General features: G+C 50.0%; 1 protein-coding gene across 7 annotated transcripts in view; it reads right to left on the bottom strand.

Moving 5' to 3' along the window:
* Positions 1 to 22,785, bottom strand: part of GYPC (glycophorin C (Gerbich blood group)) — a 46,242-nt gene that overhangs the window by 8,988 nt on the left and 14,469 nt on the right. For 3 of the 7 annotated variants that reach the window (XM_033231823.1, XM_033231825.1, XM_033231821.1), the window contains exon 2: positions 1,224 to 1,331. The exons of 2 other annotated variants lie outside the window; for them this stretch is intronic. In XM_033231823.1, the coding sequence (XP_033087714.1) occupies positions 1,224 to 1,317 (94 nt within the window). In that variant the 5' untranslated portion in view covers positions 1,318 to 1,331. The remainder of the gene's footprint in view (positions 1 to 1,223; positions 1,332 to 22,785) is intronic. 2 more of the 7 variants (XM_033231824.1, XM_033231822.1) reach the window with 1 other exon arrangement.

Genomic DNA, 22,785 nt, shown 5'->3' with positions numbered 1-22,785 from the left:
AGGTTGTGTGGTTTGTGTTTTTCAATGGCCTGATGGCTGCTCCTCACCCTACCCTGCTCCCATTCCCTCCTGGGGAGTGAGGACTGCAGCGAATCTGCATGAGGAGCAGGACGTGGCCACACAAAGGACTGAAGTGCGAGAGGGTAACGCAGAGGATGGCAAGGTGCTGGTTATGTGTGGGTGGGAGAGCATTCACCCATCACTTCTGCTGGGACTCCAGAGGGATGGGGAAGTACAGTGTGAGGCGGCTGAGGAGGGGTCAGATCACTCAGGGCCTTGAGAGTGATAGGGCAGCAGTCTCATGGGGCAGGGCTGTTTTGAGTTTGGGCATTTACTTTGAAGTTGCAGAACAAGCCTCTGTCTTTTCTTAGAATGCAGGTTTATTTGGAGGCCTAGAATGCAGGTTATTTGCTGAAGAATATGGAAAGTCTGAAACTGCTCCCAAGTCCCACCTTTATAGAACAATTTCCTAAACTTCCTACTGCCTTCAGGGGAACACGTGTGTCTGCATAATGTTAATAATACCATCTAAGAAGAAAAAACGCTTAGCAGTGCAATGAGTTGGAGAATGCCAGGGTACACAGAGTCCAACAGGTGTCTTGGGTTACTTGCTGCCTCTGCTTTTTCTTTCTTTTTAAATTGTACATGTTTCCTGAGTTATTAATAAACTGCTGAGAAGTGTGGATCTCAAAGAAGGTCGCAGAGCACACAGCACCTCCCAAACTTGGTTGTTTTTGAAACACAGTTTGCAGTCGCAGCCATGACCCATGGGTAGCCACTTGCTCAGGGTTCAGAGCAAGGCAAAGGCAAGCTCAAGTTTCCTTGAGGATGGAGGGTTGGGGAGCATGAACCCAGGGCAGAAAATAATGTGGGACAAGGGAGATGGTGGAGAAGTGTAAGTAGCCTGGTCAGTCTACCTCATCCCACCTCCACCTTCAACCTCCCTCACCAAACAAAGCTGCTGTCTCTCCAGCCCCTGAGTTCCTGTGAATCAATAGCCCTGAGGAAGGCTGATCAATATATACCCAGATATGTATGATGTACGTGTGTATATATATTTACCCAGGGTTAGACTCCTCCATTTCACATTCAAAACCACCTCTGAAGGAGAGAAAAAATGTCCACAGCCACCCCTGCCCAAGTCCTTAGGTCAGTTCTCCCTGGATTTTTTCACCAAGGCTGTCCACCCTGGCTGCTTGAAGGGCTCTGTGATGACAGCTCACCTGCAGTGATAGAAGTGTACATTGTGGTGGGGCTGTGCGAGGAGAGCTCACCGTCCATGGTGGTAATGTGTATTGTGGTGGAGGCGGAGGTCATCCTTGGATCAGGCCCTGTGAACAGAGGACAAGAATCCGAGGTCAGACAGGAAGACTGTCCATGCCTAGCAGCACCTTGGCCCAAGCTGCATCCTTTGTTCAGGTGAGAACAGCTCTGTGAATGGGCCCAAGTGGACAGAAGCAGTGTGGTGCACCCACTGACTCTTAGCAGGGTGCACAGACCAGGAACCAGGTTCTGGTTGGTCACTGACTAGGATGGAACTGTTTGAACCTGAACCAGCAGGTCACTCCAGGTCCATTCGAGTTCACTGCCGTATGCCTGCACTGAGGGTGCTGCCTGCACCTGGTAGATGCTCAACGGTTTTCTGTGGTGTGTATGAAGGCAGGGACTCTTGTTGTGTTTACAACTGAATGTTTGTGGAGTATCTGATGCTTACACCAGGTGTCTCAGTCCATTTTGTGTTGCTATAGCTGAATACTTGGGTCATTTATAAAGAAGAGAGGTTTATTTGGCTCACAGTTCTAGTGGCTGAGAAGTCCAACTTGGGCAGCTGCATCTGTTGAGGGCCTCATACTGCTCCCACTCATGGCAGAAAGCAGAAGGGGAGCAGACATTTGCAAGGAGACCACAAGGTGATATAGAAAGCAAGAGAGTTTAGAAAGCTGAATTTGGTTTTATAACAACCTGCTCTCAGGTAACTAGTCCAGTCTCATGACAAAAAGAACTCCCTCCCTTCCTCAAGGGGGTATTAATCTATGCATGAGGGATCTGTTCCTATGACTCACATATCTCCCACCAGGTCCCACCTCCCATCACTGCCACACTGGGAATCAAATTTCAACATGAGCTTTTGCAGGGTCGAACCACATGCAAACCATAGTGCCAGGTGTTGCTTTAGCTGTCTTCTATCTACTGTATCATGCCGTCTTCACAGCCATCCTATGAGGTGCCTGGTGTTATTGGCCCATGTCACAGGAAGAACACCAAGGCTCAGAGATGTGATGTGCCCATGATCACACAGCTCATCCAGTGTCAGGTCAGGACTTAGCCAGTGCTCTTGCCTCTGGAGTGGACGTTCTCTCTTGGAGAAGCCCTTCTTGGGGCTCCTGTCTGAGGAGTCGTTCCTGAAGCCCTCCCATAGGTCTTTCCATTGACTGTCCTGTGGGAAGGACCAGTCTATGACACTATCCAAGTTACTGTGTGCATTTTTTCACAGCTTAATGGCCTGGCCAAAGAGGGCTGGGATGTGTAGGACATCGGAGACCTGCATGTTTCCTAGAGTTGCTGCACGGAATGCCTTCTCTACTCTGGGAGATGACTGTGAAGAAGGATTTATTGGGTCACAGAAATATCAGTGTTAACATAGGAAATCCCATGTTCCCATTACAATGGTTCTGCATAATAAAACAGAGAAGGATGCTTCATAATAGTCATTTCCACTCAGAAAATCACTTTACATATAGTGCTGTGAGGTCATTCTCCCCGGTGCAGCTGCCAGATGCCTCTTTCTTATAAGAAACCAGCTACTGGTGTCAGGAGTCATAGTGAGTGAGGAGAAAACAGACTCCTGACTAGGGGTCCACAGTAGGAAGCAGATGGGCCAAGCTAGGGGTGTCTGGGGCCAGCAAGGAGCTTAGACGTGGGGAAGAAGATAATACAAGGCATCGAGTCAGCAAAGGGACCCAGTGAACACACCAGGAGTCAGGGCCTGGGGAGCCAGGAACCAGGCAGTGTGGAGGGTCACAGGCAGGGTGGAGCATTCACAGTGCTTCTCAGTAGCAAGACCTGAAGCAGGACCACAGCAAGTTCAGGTGGGTGCTGGACTTTATTATAGAGTGTGAACAAGTGCAGCCTCCAATTTAGTATGTAGTACGTGGTAGGTATCAATAAATAGTTACTGAATGCATGAGTAAATATATGCATATATAAATGAATGGATTTAGTGGTGGGGTTCTAGACTTTTCCAATCACCAAGCACCTCAAAGTTCAGAAAGAAAGAATAGGCTGGGCGTAGTGGCTGAAGCCTGTAATCTCAGCACTTTGGGAGGCCGAGACGGGCAGATCATGAGGTCAGGAGATCGAGACCATCCTGGCTAACCCAGTGAAACCCCGTCTCTACTAAAAAATACAAAAAAAAACTAGCCGGGCAAGGTGGCAGCGCCTGTAGTGCCAGCTACTGGGGAGGCTGAGGCTGGAGAATGGTGTAAACCCGGGAGGCGGAGCTTGCAGTGAGCCAAGATCCGGCCACTGCACTCCAGCCTGGGCGACAGAGCGAGACTCCGTTTCAAAAAAAAAAAAAGAAAGAAAGAAAGAAAGAATAACACCTTGCTTAAGTAGACATGGATCGTTACAGAAGCTCAGATACCCAGAACTGCCCTCAGAAATTTTCCAGGTGAAGACAGCATTTCTTATGACAGTTTGTCCAACAGAATTGGGTTAGAAGAGACTGTTATTTCCTCTTCCTTTAAAACAACTAATACTTTCATACTAAGTGCCAGGTTCTGCTCTTAACATTTCGTGTATTTCAACTCAGTCCTTCCAACAGTTCCATTCCATAGGAGTTATTGTTAGCCCCATTTTACAGATTTGGCAGCTGAGTCCCAGAAAAGTGTTATTTTCCCCGGCTTGTACAGCTACCTTGAGAGTCAGAAGTCAGTGATTTGAAGCCCTGGCAGCTTTGAATCAGTGTGTTTTGTCTTGCAGCGCACTGCCAAGTGGAGAGCCTTGGTAAGCTGCTTTCCATTTGGCTTGAACGACTTGGGGTGCATTTCTTGGCTTGTTGTTAGGGACCTTGTACCCACATCTGTATAATGGGAGACTATACACACTTTCAGCAGGCCGGCCAGGCTGGGGGACAGGTGGGGCCTGAGACCTCTGGGGCATTGCCACTTGGGCCTCCCAATGTGGGCTCCCTCCATGCTCATGCCCACTGAGGAGCATGGTGGGCAGGAAAGTCCCTCAGCTGGAACTACTCCCTCCATGCCCCACGTCCTCCAAGTGTGTGGAACTTGATTTACACATGTCTCCCGATGTGACAGACTCCAGGGAAGTGGCCCTTCAGCCTGACCAGAGCTGCGCTATAGTAGTAGATCATCGTTAGCATAGACAGGAAGCTTGAGGCTGTCTGGGAAGGTGCAGATGCTGTGAGACAGCGGTTCTCAAAGCATAGTCTCTGGACACACAGCATCCTCTGGGAGCCTGTTAGAAATAGAAATTCTCAGGCCCCAGCCCAGACCCACTGAAGAAAAACACTAGGACTGGGTCCCAGTAATTACTATAGTAGATTCTGACGCATGCTGTAGGCTGGGAAGTGCTGGTGTAAGGAGGGCTTCCGGAAGTGGTGACATCAGGCTTGGTCCTTTAAGGACAAATAGGACTTTGCTGCACAAAGCATAAAAGCATTCCAGGCAGAGAGCTCAGCATCTAAGGCAGCTCTCCCCACTTCTCAGCTTTCTCCCCAGTGTCTGCTTGCCATCCACGGCTCCAAGGCTCCAGAATCTTCTGGAGATGGCGGGGTGAGAGTCCCCCTCGGTGCACTCCCTTGCCCTGTGCTCATTCAGCTAGCATCAGTGATATCAGGTCTTTGGAGAAGGCTGGCTGAGTGAGCTCAGGTCCTGCCCAGAAAGTAGGTGGTTGTCTGCATCCAGCTTAAGGGGCCTGGGATGAAAGCCTGCCCCTTGCTGGAGCTGAGGGATACTTCTGAGGTTGGGATTAGGTTCATGCTGAGCTCAGCAACTAGGATGAGGGTGATCTGCGGGCAGCCTTGGGGGTGGGTTTATGGCAGAGTAAGGTGTTAATTACGGCTACACTTGGGTCTGGTATCAGAAATAGACAATTCCCCAGCACAGCGATTGGACAGACATGAGAGGACCCATTTTTTGGAAACACCCAAGCATCCTACTTTTTTTCTTCCTAGCCCTCCTCCAGGTTGCAGGGTCCCCTGCTGCCCCCTGCAACAGCCCTGCCAGACAGGAAGCTCCACATGTTCGGGCTTGTGTTGCTCACAACTCTATACTCAGCTTTGTACTGGGTGCCTGGCACTGAATGACAACTGCTGAATGTTTGAAAGCCTTCTGGGGAACCATGAACCAACTAAACTGCAGCCTATGTTCATCTTTGTGGAGCTGGGAATGGTTTTTCATCTAGAGAATTTGCCATTGGCTGCAGTCATCCCTACCAACTCTCTGTATCCTCAGGATGTCAGCTGTCTATTCTCTGGTGGAAGGCAGCCACCCCTGGAGGCAGCGGGGCACACATGCACAACCCTGAAGTGCGGGCAGTGCTCTCTGCTTCAGTTGGCAGCTTGAGTGCAGCTATTGGGGTGAAGGACCTCAGCTGCAATAGATTCTCAGGGGGCAGTGTTTTTCTGATGTGGATGGAGAGCAGGGGTCAGGTGCTAGCCCTGAGGATGGAAGTCACGCTCCTCTGTTGCCACCAAGAGCCTCTCTTCTCTTGCATTTTCAGATGACACTGTGCTAAAAAGTTATTTTTTTTTCCCGCATGGGCTGGTCTTTACATTTCCGTGCCCAACTCCCATGGCTCCCCTCCGCCATAGGCGTTGTTGAAGGAGTTCCCCTGTCTTCCCCTGTCCATCTGGTCCAGCAAAGAAGGAAGAATTCAGGCACAGGGTGAGGGCTTGAAGGAGGGGAGTGAGAGTGAGGATGGCTTCAGCCTAGAACCCCCAAGCGTTCTGGGAGGAGGAAGATGATCTCAGCCTCAACATCATGACAGGAAATGTAGGTTTTTCGTGGGGGACTTGGAGACGTCCTACAATGACAAACCTGGTTGGTGACAGTGATGCAGCAGCAATGGCAGCGTCGACTGCTTGACAGTTGGCCAGGTGCTGTGCCAGTTACGAAGAATGTTCAATTGGGAGGAACTTACGGGCCTGGTTAGAAAAGTCAATTTGCCAGGCCGGGTGCAATGACTCACACCTGTAATCCCAACTTTGGGAGGCTGAGGTGGGTGGAACATCTTAGGTCAGGAGTTCAAGGCCAGCCTGACCAACATGGTGAAACCCCGTCTCTACTAAAAATACAAAAATTAGTTGGGCATGGTGGTGGGTGCCTGCAATCCCAGCTACTCTGGAGGCTAAGGCAGGAGAATCACTTGAACCTGGGAGGTCGAGGTTGTAGTGATCTGAGATCGCAACATTGCGCTCCAGGCTGGGCGACAGAGCGAGAATCCCTCTCAAAAAAAAAAAAAAAAGTCAATTTACCAAGCACTCTGAAGCAGCAAGGCTTTATGCAAGTCTGATTTGGGGTTCAAGAGCCGGACAGCTATGGGGGAAGGAATAGTAACCTTTGGGGGTATGGAAAGTGCTTCGCAGCTAGCACTGTGGGTTTTCTTCCTGCTCTAGATTCCTCAGCGTCCTTGAATGAGTGAAGTAGAAATCAGATGAGAGTTGAAGTACATGAGCTAACTTTTCTTTTTGGTAGGAAAGGTCAAATGCATTTACTTGCCCTTGATGGCTGGCTATTATTGCTTCCGGAAAAGATGCAGCGTACAGGCTCTAGGGTCTCAGAATTAAGTGCCCCCAAGAAACAAATGAATAGCTTATTACCCACCCATCCATTTCTCCTAGAAGCCAGTCGGTGTTGGCTGAGCAGTTAGCATTTATTCAGCCCTAGAGTTGCAGGGAAGAGGAGAACATGGTGTGTGTCCCCAGGAAGCATCTGACTTGGCTGGGGAGGTGCAAAAGTCAGATTGCCCACAGTCTCTGTGTGATGAAGCATCAAAATGAGCATTGACGAGGTGCTCGGGAGACTTGTGGAGACACAACCGTGAGACTGAGCCCCAGGACCCTAGGATTCTATGGCAGTGGGGGTGCTCATCATTGTGCTGGTTCATTCTTCCCTTCAGCAAACCTTTCGTAGCACCTCCTACACTCCAGCTATATGCTCTATCATTAAGGCCAAGCTCCTGCCATCAGGAGCACGCTGTGTAACCGACAAGGACAAATGCATGTGGGTAAGTTGGGAAAAGGTTGCTTTCTGTTGGAGCCCACAGATCTTCCGTGTCCTCAGGAAAGGCTTCCTGGAAGAGGTGGCCCCAAGTCTGTCCTGAGATGGCGGGTGGGCAATGCCAGTGTGGTAGTGGGCATGGTGGTGGGAGAGATACATGAAGGGAAGGCCGTGACGATAGAGTGGTCAGTAAGTTTCTGGGTTGGGTGGAGAGCCTTCCTGGATGCCTGATCACCATGGGCTCCAGGGACTTGCTGGGTGTATGCTATGAGGTCTTCAATCTGCCTTCACTCTCAGGCATGGCCACCCTTCCCATCTGTGCAGAAAGCACATGTGCATTCATTTGGTCTTGCAGATGGAATACACAGGTGAGGTTGATGTGAACTTGACCTGCCTGTTCAGAACGTGTCTGAAAGTCTCAAGGTCAATATGATTGCCCTGAAGGTCCATATGGGTGACCTTACAAACAGTCCCTCAACAATCCCCAGGGCTGCCAAGGTGCTGTGCAATTTAGCTGTACTGCTTTGACACTCTATATAAGACTATCCGCAGTGCTTTCCTCCTCCTAAACCTTATCCAGTCTTATCTGTGGCTACGGTACCAAAACACCACATGGATGACAGGAATGGACCCGTGCAGGCTGCACTGCACCATCTGGATGGAAGTGTGGAGGCCTGCAAGGGTGGGTGTGGAGGAGATGTGGCCTCTCTGCCCTGGAGAAGACAGTCATTCCCATGTCAGTAAATTGGGATGAAGCAGAGACTCAACACTCAGAAGGCAGAGTCAGCAAAGGACATCTGTTCCTTACGTACATCTTGGAGTCTTACTGCAGAACTTTTCATACCTAGTCATTTGCTTTTGGGATGTGCTCCCAGGAGGGGAACTGGAAAGAAAGTGAGGCTGCCGTGACTTAGAACTTGAAATGTCTGGTTCCAAGGTTTTCTCTGTATAGATTTCCCTGTTATTCCCCCTGAGCCTTAAAAAAAATTTAAATAGAACATTGCTTCAACACCATAACCAGTCTGCCTCAGTTGAGCTACAATATCTAAGTAAAAGGAAAGAGCGTTTTTTCTTCATTGTGAGGCGACAATATGAAAAAGCGGAACCATTGACTCCTAAGTCCAGGATGCTGACAACAGCAGAAATCAGCAAGACACCCTGAAGGAGGAAGAATCTGGGGATAAAAGCCTGGCTGAGCAAGGTGGAGTTACCGTTGTCACCTCACCACTGGGGAGAGGAACTTGTCAGCTGTGGATGGTGCAGCATTTGTAATTTATCAGGAAAGCGGCAAATATCCTTTTTTTTGGAGACAGAATCTCGCTTTGTCACCCAGGCTGGAGTGCAATGGCGCAACCTCCGCCCACCAGGTTCAAGTGATTCTCCCTGCCTCAGCCTCCTGAGTAGCTGGGATTACAGGTACCTGCCACCCTGTCTGTCTAATTTTTGTATTTTCAGTAGAGATGGGTTTTTCGCCATGTTGGCCAGACTGGTCTCAAACTCCTGACTTCACGTGATCCGCCCGCCTTGGTCTCCCAAAGTGCTGGGATTACAGGCGTGAGCCACCTCACCTGGTCACAAATATCTTTCTTTACTCATGGCATAGATTGAAGGAAAGCAGAACCACAATTCCCCCAGCCTGACCCCCAGCGGACACACCCTGCTGGAAGATTTCTAGGGAAATCAAATTTGAAAGAGGCAGAAAGAGTGGGAAGGAGGTGATTCTAGTGGCTCTTATGTCTGGGAAGTTCCTGGGGCTCAGTCAGCATCTGGCTGCTGAAGATGGGTAGGAACTGGAGAGGGTGTCTGGGGTCAGCAGGCAACTGAAGAAGCTCAGGCTTAAGACAATGCCCAGATTGCTGAAAGGAGCTGAGACAATGTGTTCTTCCTGGAAGCAGAAAGCTGCCCTGAACAGTTGGCGGCTTCAGCACACTAGAAGGGCAGCCCCCGCCGGCTAACCTCTGACTTGCCCCTGCATCTGCATCATGCTGAGGAATCTTCACAGCGGAAAGAGAACAGAGTCCTTAAGAGGGGACTGAAGGTGAGGGGAGAAGCAGGACATGCCATCTGAGAGTGAGTCAGCATCCAGGCTCGCAAGAACCCCACCCTGACAGAGATGGGGACTGGGCACAGTGGAGGACTCTGAGAATCTATTCCTTCTGCCTGTCCCCTGCCTGCCCCCATATCTGGTGCTGGGTCTGGGGATTTGGGGCCCTTGTGCCAGGGTCTGGTCCATGCACATGCCCTTCTGCTCTATAGCTCCTGAGACTGCAGTCTTCTTGGCTTTGTTGTTGGAAAATTAAGCATGTGTTCCCAGCTGATCCACCTACTAGACCACTGCTGATTGATTTAAGGATAGCTGAGCTCCAGTGAGGCAGCAGGGAAATGCTTCTCCAAAAACAGGTGTTTAGGACACCAAAATGACAAAGGAAATGGCTGTGTGCAGATGTTCTGAGGAGCCAGGAAGGCCCGTGTATCCCAATCAGCATTTGCTTGACTTGCCAGCTCCAAGCTCCACCAGAGGTGGCTGGCGTGCAGAACACCCTGGACACACCAATTTCCACCCTCAGCTCCATCCAGACATCTCCCTGAGGAGAGTGAGGGTGTGTAATCCTGCACACCGTGCTCCTGGTCTCACCCATCTGCCAGGCTCAGGGCCAGGCATCTGGCCGCCCCGCTGTGAAGTCAGCACACTTGCCAGGCATGGCACAGACAGGTGAGGGATTAGGGAGTGGCACCTCAGTGGCGACACTCATGGCCAGATCATTTTGAGAAATGCTATGTAGCTTTTCTTTTTCTTTCTTTTCCTTTCCCTTTCCCTTTTCCTTTCCTTTTTTTTTTTTTTTTTTTTTTGGTGAAGTTTTTGCTCTGTTGCCCAGGTTGGAGTGCAATGGCGCAATCTCATCTCACTGTAAACCATGGTTTCTTCACATGTAAAACCCGGTGACACAACCATGTAGCCTCATGTAAGCTAGTTTGTGGTACACAGTGCCTGACACAGGTCAAGCTATTTGAACATTAATGATTCTGATCATCAATATGTCAAAATGGGATTCCTAGAAACAAGTACCTTCAATATTCTGGTACACTATTTGGCATATGTATCACCCTGAGAATCAAGCAATCCACTTCTAGGAATTGATCCTAGAGAAACAATCCGGAACAGGAACCAAAGTCTGGGCTCAGGAAAGTAGATTGCAATGCAGTCTAAAATGAAAAATTAAAGAGAGAGAACAATCTAAATGTTCCATATTTGGACATTGGTTATGTAAATTATGATACCCGCATATGACCCAGTATTATGCAGTTAGGGAAGGGGTGCACGTGAACTTAGTGACAGGAGGAAATGCTTAGGGTATGATGTTAAGTGAAGAAAACAAGACCCTCTAAATAGAAATGATGAGAAATATTCCACAAAAGTCTTAAGACGAAGGAATGAAAGGAAATACACATCAAATGTTAAGCACTGGCTTTTAAGTAGTAGATGGATTAGGAGTGGTTTTGTTTTCTTCTAATATATGGTTGTCTGTGTTTTCCAAGTCATCTACAAAAACCATGTGTTACTTTTACAGTGAAGAAATGGGGATGAATCTTCAGAACTGGCTATTGTCTTGCAGAATCTTCAAAGTCGCCAACTAGAAGGTCTGTGAAGGTCCTTTCCCGCTGCCGTGACCTGCCTGTCTTGCTCCAGGTTCCTGCTGGGTGCCTGCACCTGCTTGGCAGTGTCTCCCGCGAGCTGGTGTCAGGCTGTTGTTGGATAGTAGGACCATGGCCACCTTCTCTGAATGGCCCTCTGAGTCTTGTGTCCACACATCCTTTGCCTAACCTGGTCAGGAGACGCTCCAAGTGGCCATTTTCATTTCCAAGAAAGACATGCATGTTGTGGAAAAGAGACAGTGCATTCAGTGACCACAGCTCCTCCCACCCTTTCCCTGGGCTGCAATTGCAGGTTGAGAAATGTGGGCTGTGGCTTCAGTCCATGGTTCACCCCCAGTCCCTTGCTTCTGCAGGTGGAAATGAAGGGAAATTCTGACCTCTCAGGGAGCAGGTCAGAGGCTGGGCATTTGGAGTCACAGCGCTGCTGGCCACAGACTTCGCTTCTTGAGCTGCCTGAGTTTGTTATTGGTATGCTACTCAGCTGTCCTTTCAAGGGTCACCAGTGTGAAGGTTTCCTAGAGACACTGGAAAGGTTCCTCTCACTTCCTACACTCATTGAGAGTCCCCTGCCAGGATTATCTGAGGGGAGGCTCTGGGTTTTCCCTTGGATTTTCGCCTCATGGAGGGAAACCCTACACTGAAGTGTGGAGACTCAGTTTCTCCTCTTGGCCTCATCTTTCTCCATCTCCTCTGACAATTCCTGTGGCCATCTTCAACCTCTTGACCCTTTTTTTTTTTTTTTTTTTTTTTTGAGACAGAGTCTCGCTCTGTCGCCCAGGCTGGAGTGCTGTGGCCGGATCTCAGCTCACTGCAAGCTCCGCCTCCTGGGTTTACGCCATTCTCCTGCCTCAGCCTCCCGAGTAGCTGGGACTACAGGCGCCCGCCACCTCGCCCGGCTAGATTTTTGTATTTTTTAGTAGAGACGGGGTTTCACCGTGTTAGCCGGGATGATCTCGATCTCCTGACCTCGTGATCCGCCCATCTCGGCCTCCCAAAGTGCTGGGATTACAGGCTTGAGCCACCGCGCCCGGCTCAACCTCTTTACCCTTATCCACATCGTTGGCTTCCTTTTCCAAGATATAATGAATCTTTCTTTCATCAACAATTTGGCTCCACCGTTTTGTTTCCATATTTGTAAAGAAATATGAGGTTTGGCTCCTGGACGCAATGATCACTCTGAACCCCCCACTGGAGTTTTAGATGTACAGTGAGTGATTAATACTATGGTTTTGGAACCTGAGTTGCATGGGGTAGAAGTGAGGAAACACCTTAAAGAGGTAAAAATCATTCTTAGGTTACCTGACTATACAAAAACAGGCCACAGGTTGCATTTAGCCCACAGGCTGTAGTTTGCAGAACAACCTGTTCATATCACCATTAAGATGCTTTCTCTGTCTCTGCACTAACTTTTTTTTCAGATGGATTTTCACTCTTGTGGCCCAGGCTGGAGTGCAGTGGCACGATCTTGGCTCACTGCAACCTCTGCCTCCCGGATTCAAGCGATTCTCCTCCCTCAGCCTCCCGAGTAGTTGAGCTCACAGGCATGTGCCACCACACCTGGCTAATTTTGTATTTTTAGAGATGGGGTTTCTCCATGTTGGTCAGGCTGGTCTCAAACACCTGACCTCAGGTGATCCACCCGCCTCGGCCTCCCAAAGCGCTGGGATTACAGGTGTCAGCCACCAGGCCCGGCTGACTCTGCACTAATTTTTGAGCTCCTAGAAGACACTGACTGTTTTTTTTTTTTTTTTTTTGCTCTAGCATCTGAATGAATGAGTGATGTTGCTTAAAATATCCTCTGACATGTCCTGGCTGATCCTTCTCTCATTTTTTTTTCTTTCTCAACACACCTGCTTCTCAGATGCTGGATAAAAAACCACCCTAAGATTCTCTAAGTTGCTCAATAGTCACTCCATAGATATACACTATGCTTCCAATGACATTAATGACTGTCATTTATTAAGTTCCTGGTGTGCAGCAGACCTTTGTATAGTCCTGGAGACACAGACTTGAAGCTGGCATCTTCTGTGTGTGAGCCTGTGTGGGCCCGTGTGTGCTCACACATGTGATCTGGGTTCAGACCAGTTGGCCCCTGTGCAGCTTGGAGTCACATTTGGGTGCCCTTCGAGGTCCCTGCTCCCCAGACAGATGCTGCGTGCTAATCTTTACCACTTCTCTGGAGGACTTAATTCATTTAAAAAATCATATAATTGCATTTTCAGCATAATTAGGTACTTAATTACATGACTAAATGTCCTCAATCGGGCTGCATGTGTAAATAATGATGATTTAGTTAGGTACGCTTTGTTATTGGGTTTCCAGAAGGCTCATCAGTTGATGAACAGGATGTGGAAAGTGTTTTCCTCCTTCCTCCACATGGTTTGACAGGCAGGAGCAGCAGAGCTGTGTGGGGAATGGGCAGGACCACAGGGGCGGCAGGAGGCAGGAGGGAATATTCTGCTGCCTGGAAGCTCAGTTCAAACATTCAGGAGGATTGGCTCCAAGGAGGAGGTTCGTGGCTACATCCCAAGGCAGATGGCCTACTTGCCCAGGAGATGTGCTGAGGAAGGGGAGGCCAAAGTGGCCCAGAGACAACAGGACCCACGGTTTATGGGCGCGACGGGTGGAGATGCGGTGGTGAAGAATGCTGGAAGGAAGGAAAAGTGCAGGAGCAGGATGCAGGGGCCGCTTCTCCTCATTCCCTGGAAGCCGCCTTCTCCCCTCTAGCCAGGGAGGGCTCTGTGAGAACTCAAGGCTTCAGGAAAGGCCACTGCTTTCTCTCTACTCAGGCCAGCCAGAGGCACACTGGCTCCGTGGGATGGGGAGCGAGCCTGCAGCAGAGGGCGGTGACGTGACCAGGCTTGCAGGAGAGGATGCCTGTGAAAGTCGTGGGGAGTGTATGCACTGTACATCTTAGCCATTGCCGTTGGTGATGCCGTGATTTGTCTTTTATGCCAGACTCGTATTTGAAAGCCTGTTGGAAAGACGGGGGGCATTTTCTTTCTTCTTTTTTTTTTTTGTTTGAGACGGAGTCTCGATCAGTGGCCCAGGCTGAAGTGCGGTGGCGCCATCTCAGCTCACTGCAAGCTCCGCCTCCCGGGTTCTAGCGATTCTCCTCCTCAGCCTCCTGAGTAGCTGGGACTACAGGCGCCGCCACCACGCCCGGCTAGTTTTTTTGTATTTTTAATAGAGACAGGGTTTCACTGTGTTAGCCAGGATGATCTCCATCTCCTGACCTCGTGATCCGCCCACCTTGACCTCCCAAAGTGCTGGGATTACAGGCGTGAACCGCTGCACCCAGCCGACGGGGGGCATTTTCATCTGAATATTGGGCAGCTATGTTTGGGGCGGTGGTGAAGAGAAATGCACACCAACGAATGCCTCTTTCCAAAACGCATCTTAAAAGTGCTTTAAGGGTGCATCCTGATAGGTGGCATAGGGAGCATGGGTTTTGGTGCCAGAGATTTGGCAGTAAGTCCTGGTGCTCCGTGTCCCGACTCCAAGCACCCCTCCCAGACCCACGCGTGCTCATCCCTAGTGAAAGATTACGGCAGGTAACACACACAAATCACTGAGTGTGGCTATCGGGGCGTTGCACGGCACATGGGAGTTATTCTTATTGTCCTCATCTATTTAAGGATGAATATACACAAGAACACATACATACACACTCACATACACAAAGACTCACACACAAAGACTTACACTCATATACATACACATACACACACTCAGACTCACACCCACGCTCACACACAGACACACACACACACATACTCTCACACTCATACACATACACACTCCTCTCTCACATTCTCTCACACACTCACACATTCTAACACACCCTAACATACACACTGTTTCTTACATACTCTATCACACACATTCTCTCACACACACACACTCTAACACACACACTCTCACATGCACTCACACACTCATACACATACACTCTTACACACACTTTCCCACATATGCACACAGGCGCACACACACGCACACACACACACACATACTCTCACACTCATACACATACACACTCCTCTCTCACATTCTCTCACACACTCACCCATTCTAACACACCCTAACATACACACTGTTTCTTACATACTCTATCACACACATTCTCACACACACACTCACACTCTAACACACACACTCTCACATGCACTCACACACTCATACACATACACTCTTACACACACTTTCCCCACATATGCACACAGGCACACACACACGCACACACACTCACACACACACAGCCTCGGGGGACAGAAGCCTAGACTTGCTCTATGGGAAGGTGTGGTGTGGGAGCCTGGCTTCAGGGGCCAGTTCCTGTGACTGGGGCAGGCAGGGAGCACTTTCTCTCCTGGAGCAGCTGGGTACCCTGAGCGCTTCCAGCTGTGCTGTGAACCCTCCTTTGTCCTCCAATCCTGTCTTCTGGGTATCAGGGCAGGAAAGGAGCTTCAGGAGGTTACCAGTTCAATTTCATTTTGCTTCTGAAACAGAGCCAGGAAGCCATCTGCCCTGGCTCAAGCGCCCATCCTGTCTTTTCTCTGTGCTTAGGGAGAAAAAGTCATCTCCCTTCACTGTCCCTGCCCCCCAACCCCTCAGCCCCATCTTCCCACTGTGTTTCTAGCAGATGAAAATCCTCTAAAATACATCTCAATCCATCACCCTGGCAAGCTCTTGCTCCATCTTCCCAGCCCCTTGTCCAGGTCTTGTGATTTATATTTGCTCAACATTAATCTTTTAAAAGCAAAGAAGCCATAAACACATACATAACTCTGCCTCCTGTCAAAAGAAATCCCACGACACAAATCAACTGCCATATAAATTAAATGTTTCTTTCATAGAAAGTGATAAATGCGCTGGAGACTAATCAAAGAAAAGTCAACTAACTTAGACTTTGTTTCACTTTAGGATTTTGTAGGTGATGTGGTTGAAGTTGGACAATCAGTTCATGTCTAATGACCAACAGGAATGCGTGAATTGGCCCAGTCCTGATGTTTGGATGCTTCCAATGTAAACAGGAGGCTTTGTTCGTCATTTCTCATCAGGGTTCTTAGCACTTCAAAAGCAAGTTTGAAAGCTAACACTTAATCTTAGGAGAAGAAGGGTAAGTGCAAACACAATCTACTCTTCTGTCAGACTGGTGTGCTAATTTCCTTGATAAAGGCAAGAAGCCTTTGCTTAAGCAAACCAACTAACAGAGTGAAAGCAGTTACCCAAAAAGACATGAGGCAGCTACAGGGGTGGATCTGTTTCTTCAATCAGGATTAGAGGCTCCTAGAGAAGCCAGGTTGTATGGAGGGCTCATGGCACAGCTGCAAGAAGCCAGGTTGTATAGATTTCAAAATTGTATCATTTTCAAGTATAGATGATTTCGTAATGAAACAAATGCATTAATATATTTTTTACACTTTTAATGTAACTATTTCAGAGTTGTTTTGGGAAGTATAAAAGCTGCGGTTTTAGGAGGGAATAAATGAAAGAATATAAATGGCTGAACCCAGTACATATCATTAGCTTATTTTTCTCTTCCTTGTCTTATTACTTCTTCCACCATCACTACTATGGTGAATATCACTAATACAATTTTATTACTCACCTGCTTGGGTGAGGAATGGGCAATGAGGGATCCTAAAGACCAGGCTAAGAAGTCTGGGTTTTCTCGGGTAGTGACGAACAGCCACGACAGGTGACGAGGTCATAGAGGAGGGGATTCTCTAGAGTTTTGAAGCAGGGCAGGGATGGAAAGGAGAGCCCATTGTTTAGAATAGCACTTAGAAGCTACTGAGAAAGAATCAGGATGACACAATGAGAGGCTCACAGGAGTGGATGATGGACAGAGACAAGGGTCTGGATGTGAGGCAGGAGCTGTAGGAGAGGCTGGCAGTCTGAGAATTTGGGGTTTAGGCAGGAGTGTGAGTAGAAGCGAATGAAGGGAACATCAGTGTGATGGGAGATGTAGGAGAGTTATGAATAATCATTATCCTGTGTTTCTACATGCCTAGTTATTGCATCACTTCCACAATTACAGTAAAGAATTAAAAATTAAGATGCATCTCAGATTGCACAGTTACATACAAAATAGATTTCTGTTCATTATGGGAGGAATCCATGAGATGGATGCAAAGGATGGGAAGGGAACAAGGGAAAGCCCCTTGGAGGATGTTTCTGATGAGGAAGGGTCCGTCCACCCTGGGCTTTGTGGCAGGGCCTGGCAGGGCTGCAGCAGGTGGGCGCGCTCAGCAGGTGCCACTCACCCTGGGTGGTCAGCTCTGGCTGCACCTTGGAATCATCTGGGACCCTTTCAGAAACACACATGTTCAGGTTCTTTTCTATTACAGCTGCCAGACATAATACAAGAAGCCAGTGAAATTTGACTTTCAGATAAACAATGAAAATTTTCTGAATATAAGTATGTCCCAAGTGTTGCATGACAGCTCCACTGCGGGTCAGGCCTTTGTTTGAAGTCACCAAATGTGTTAGGGGGTTAACAGTAACAGAAGCTGAGGAGAAAAGTTAACTTCTGAAGGTAAAATGTGCTGTCTCGAACAGGGTGTGTGTGTGTGGCGGGGGTGGGATTTGGAGGGATGAACCCCTCCAGCCAGAGCTCCCAGGAAAGAGCAAGGTGCTTGGGCTTTAGGCACCAGCAGATCTGGCTTCCAACCCGACCACACCACATTATACCTTAAAGGAACAAAACACTTAAAAAAAAGCTTCCATCTTCTCTGAGGCTCAGTGCTGTCACATGGGAGCAGTAGTGTCTGCCTCACAGGGAATTCTGAGCATACGCAAAATCCTGTCACGCCTGTGGGAGGCACCAGCTCCCACCACCACGTTCGGGGCCCAAAGGCCTCTCTAGTGCCCCTTTCTTCACCCGTGTCCTTGCCAAGCCTGTATCCCCTCTGGTTTCCAAACAGGTCCTATTGCCTATGGCCACCAGAAGCCTGCCTTGCTTTGGTATCTCAGAAAGTAAAGAAGTCTTCTGGGTCTCACTGCTCCCATTTCTGAGAGGTTGGGGCCTGGGGACGGGTCTGAGGGAGCAGCTGGTGAGCAGCTGGCCCAGGCCCACTTTATCAGCAGCAGCCACCCAGGGCAGGCCCACTGGGTCCCCCTGCAGCCGCCTGATAAGAGGCTCAGTTCTGCTGCTTCTCCCGCTCGGAGGCTTATCAGAGGCAGGCTTGGGTGGAGGAGCCATTTCCATCAGCTTGAATAAGAGGAGGGAAAAAAGGCCCTTGGAAGAAATATTACGATACAATGCCCAGGCACACTCAGATGCAGCCACCGAGCTGCCTGCCTGTGAGACCGGGCTCTGTGTCCTGATGTTGCAGACAGGAGGCAGGTGTCTCACTTTCTATTCAGAGACAGGCTTTCTTAGGACAAGGTGTCACAGGCATCCCTGCTCTGGAACCACTTGGGAGCCCTCAGGCCGCACAGGGTCCAAGCTCAGCAGAGACTCAAAGTTAAATCCAAGAGGCCAACCCTCCTAGATTGAAAAGGTGTCATTTGTCTCCTAACAGTGTGCCTGTGCCCATGTGCATGTGTGTGTGTGAGTGTGTGTGTATGTATGTGTGTACATGTGTGTGTCTCGTGGAGAGGATCTGGAGGTGCTTAAGCATGAAACCATTTGTCCGCTTAAAATTATGGTACCTAAAGCACCTGGTTGAACTGAGAAGAGGAGCTGGCACAGTCTGCCTGCCCATGAGTCTGTGGGGGGGGGATAGAGGTTGTGGAAAACACCTGAATTCTAGTTGCGGCTCTGCCATTTGCTCTTGCTGTGGCTTTAGGACTGTTATTTCACATCTTTCCGATCTCGTTTATTTAGGAACACTCAGGATACCAAGTTGTTTTAGGACCCCAGACCTTGTCTTTTAAACAAGGGTGTAATGACCCTCTCCTCCGGAAAGCACACTGGCAGCTCGCCTGGCACAGGAAGGGCTCAGTGAACGTGATCACCTTCTCCACCCCCACCCGCCACGGTCCCAGGCTGTGGGGAGGACAGAGGGATAAGAAATGTGGATGTGTTTTGGTATGCATGAGCAACTCCAAATAGACAGCAGATGCCCAGGGGCCAACTTCCAAGACGTTAGGTGAAGATGAGAAGCGCGGGAATCAGGAGTCAGCCGCTTCCAGAGCAACTGGATTCTTGTCCTGGCATCGTATTACTTGAGGACAGGAGGCACACAGAAAAAGCCCTTGTGCTTGGGTTGGAGGGGCTTCGCTCACTAGACCTCCCTGGACCGTTCATGACATTAAGCAGATGAAAAGCACCTCCCAATACCCTTCTGGGTCTTAGGATCCTGACCTCGAGTGTGACTTGCCTTCTGGGTGAGTTACATTAGTCTGCACCTCTGACATGGGTGAGGCTAAGACTGAGGTGGTAGAATACTGGGTTCTAGCCTGAGCTGCGTGAGCCCAAGCTGCTCTCTCTGCCTCTCTGTTTTCAGAGAGGAGAAGGAGTCCATGTATCTGGGCTGCGCTTTCATTGTGCCAGGGAAGGGTGGGTGGGTCTGAGTGTGGTTCCTGGCCTTCCTTCCCTAGGTTAGGTGGCAGCTTGGACCTAGAAGCAGCGGGTTGAGACCTCCCTTATCCACATCCTTCCATAGTTCTGTTCTCTGTCCACTGCTGGGTCAGCCCTTCCACCCCAAGGGGAGAAGGTCACTGCTCTATGCTCTCTTCTGGGCTGATACCTCCAGGGCTTGCACTGACCCAGAGCTGCGGGTGAGGGGCCCATGCACATTCTCCCTGCTCCCTAAGGGTCCTGTGTGCTCTGTGGACTGCAGCTGCTGAGGGGACAGGGGACCCACACTCACACTCATTCCCTGCAGGGCCAGGCACCCAAAAGATACAACTGACAATTTCAGACAGGCTCTGAAAACTGGCCTCTGTGTGTGTGTGTGTGTATGTGTGTGTAAGTGTGTATGTGTGTAAGCGTGTGTATGTGTGCTGCGTGTGTGTATGTGTGTAAGTGTATATGTATGTGTGTGCATGTGTGTAAGCATGTGTGTTTGTGTATGTGTGTAAGCATGTATGTGCGTGTGTATGTGTGTAAGTGTACATGTACATATGTGTTTGTATGTGTAAGCGTGTATGTGTGTAACCATGCATGTGCGTGTGTAAGCATGTATGTGTGTGTGCGCATTGTGTGAGCATGTATGTGTATGTGTGTAAGCATGTATGTGTGTATAAGTGTGTGTCTGTGTGTAAGTGTGCGTGTATGTGTGTGTATGTGTAAGCATGTATGTGTGTGTGCGTGTGTGTGTGCGCGCGCACAGATGCATGTGCAAATTGGGCACTATGTGAACCCCCCATTTCAGGGACTGCAGGAGGGCTCACTATCCTCTTCCTCCTTCCCAGCTCCCACCTCATGTCACAGGTTGCCCAGGCCTTCCTCTCACAGTCCCTTGTGAGAGCTAAGGTGAGAGGCAGAAGGGCACCTCTTCAGAGTCAGGAGACTTCTGGAGGGGGCTTGAAGGCTCCAAGACTTAGAGGGGATGGTGAACTCCTGGATGCTGTAACAGGTGCCAGGAGGTGGTCCCCTCATCTCTTGGTCACCTCACCTGTCTACCTGCATCTCTCAGTTACCTTTTCCCTCCTTCCTCCCCCAGCCACCTGGCCCTGGGTGTGTCTTGGTCAGACCAGGCCTGCAGCTGCCTCAGGACCCTTGCACTTGCTGTGCTCTCTGCCTGTCATGCTTCTCTCAGATGACCCCATGTCTGGATCACGCACTTTCTTCAGGGCTTTCTCAAACATCGCCACCTTAGTGAAGCCTTCCATGGCCACCCTATAAGATGGCACCCCTCACCCCTCACCTTCCATCTCCCTTCCCAGCTTCACTGTCCACTCAGCCCTTAGTGCCATCTGATGTACTGAACATTCTACCCATGGATCCACCCCACCAGTGCATGAGCTCCTCATGGGATTCTGCCGGTTTGTTCACTGTCTTATTCCCAGGGCTTTGGCCAGGGCCTGACACACGGCTGGTGCTCAGTGACCATTTGCAGCATGTGAGCTCCCAGGCCACAGGTGTGCTGGGGCAGTTGGCAGAAGTGTGGACTCCAGGGGACCACAGCTGAGCTCAGGAGCCACCAGGTTATAACTGGATGAATGTGGACACACATTAGCCCTCGAGGCTCCATCTCCAAATCAGAATGATGGACTCCTAGTAGGGAGAGGTTTCAATGAGGAAGCACGCAAGTGCACAGCTGACACCTGGCCCATGTGTGGAGAGGTTGCTCCCCTGTGCCTGTGCTTGCGATAATGTGTTTTCTGAACTCAGGTGTTAGCCGGTTGTCCCTAGCTGTGGGGCTCAGGGAAGCCTGCCTCGCATGCTTGCACTTGCTCTGGCTCTCCCTCCTGCACCTGCCCAGTGAGGTGGGGATTTTCTGCAGCGCAGATGCAAAGCCCCAAGTGCCTGTATTTCCAGAGGAGGTAGGAGGAGGGCAGGAGAGAGGGGAAGACTATGAGAGTCCCTCCTGCCTGCTGGCAGCCTGGTCAAAATTTACTATAATTTCCTATTAGCTAGCTAGACAGAGTCTCAGCTTGTTGAATTAAAATCTTGTGCTTGAAGAGACAAGTTGTCAGTGATCAATGCTGACTGCCGAGGATGCTCTAACTCTGGAGAATGAATTGGTAAATACAAGTTGCAGGGCTACACAGCAGGAAGAACAGTGCTAATGTCCAGAGCTCACTACGTGCGCAGTGTTGTCTGGAGACCTTTGTCCCTGGTCATGGTCCTGTGCTGCGAGTGGGTGCTCCGGGCTGTGCCCCATCCTCAGGGAACTGGTGCTCTTCTCGTGGGCCTGGGTGAGTGGGCCCCGGCCTGAGTGGGCCTCCCTGGCTGCTGCCTGCTCCGTAACCTCGGGGGGGATTTTTCTTCCATGGTTTCCTATCCATTCATAGGGTTGAGGTGCAATAGTGTCAGATGGGCCCAAGCCTAGAAGTTGTGCCATCAGAGAGTCTCTTGTTGGTTAAAGTCAGGAGTCTATAAAAGGCTGGACAGTGAATAGTTTAGGCTTGGGGGCTACCGGTCTCCATGGCAAAGATTCAATGCTGCTATTGTAGCAGGGAAGCAGTGCATGACACTCCGTAAATGATGGGTGCTGTTGTACCCCAAGAAAGCTTCATGTGTGCAGACAGGGGACAGCTGGATTTGGCGGTGGGTCTCAGTTTGCAGCCCTCCTGTTTAAGTCTCCCTGTCTCTGAGTCTCTCTGATTTCTCGCTGGTTAACATTTACTGAGTGTGTGCCCCGTGCTAGGCCTGGGCCTTCATCCACAGCCTCTCATGCAAGGTGCCTGTGGGAACTAAGCCACCAAGAGGCTGAGCTGTGCCTGTAGTTCAGACTGGTCCTCTCGAGGCCTGTGACCCATGCGATATCTTGCTTCTTGTCAGAGCGCAGGCACATCCCTGCTGCCTCAGCCCCTTCTAGGGATTACAGAAGTGCCTGTGAGGACACAGGCATTGCTGGGGAAACAGAGACCAAAGGGGATGAAACCAGTACCGCAAGGCCACCCTCACTGGCTCATGGCAGGGCCGAGACAGCAATGGGGAGGTGAGGTGGGTGGCTCTGCTGGGCTCCTTGTGCCCCTCTGTGAGTGCACTGGTTGGCAAGGCGCTGCACAGTGAGACTTCTCCAGGCAATGCTGAGCCCCGGGGTGGAATGGGGGTGTCCCAGAAGGGCCCCATGCGAGTGAGTCCTGGCTAAACTCAGGGCTTGGGCCAGGGAGGCTGGAGCAGCTCTGGCCAGTGGCATGCTGCAGCACAAGACTCCCTGAGTGGGAACTGTGGTCTCAGAAGGAAACATCGAGAACTGGACAGAGAGAACCTGTTCCTCCTTGGGGAGGGCCTCACAGGCAGGGAATTGAAAGGAGAACCGTCTTT

This window comes from Trachypithecus francoisi, unplaced genomic scaffold (assembly GCF_009764315.1).
Source record: "Trachypithecus francoisi isolate TF-2019V2 unplaced genomic scaffold, Tfra_2.0 Lachesis_group13, whole genome shotgun sequence".
Lineage (NCBI taxonomy): Eukaryota > Metazoa > Chordata > Mammalia > Primates > Cercopithecidae > Trachypithecus > Trachypithecus francoisi.
This window is presented reverse-complemented; position numbering and strand designations above follow the sequence as displayed.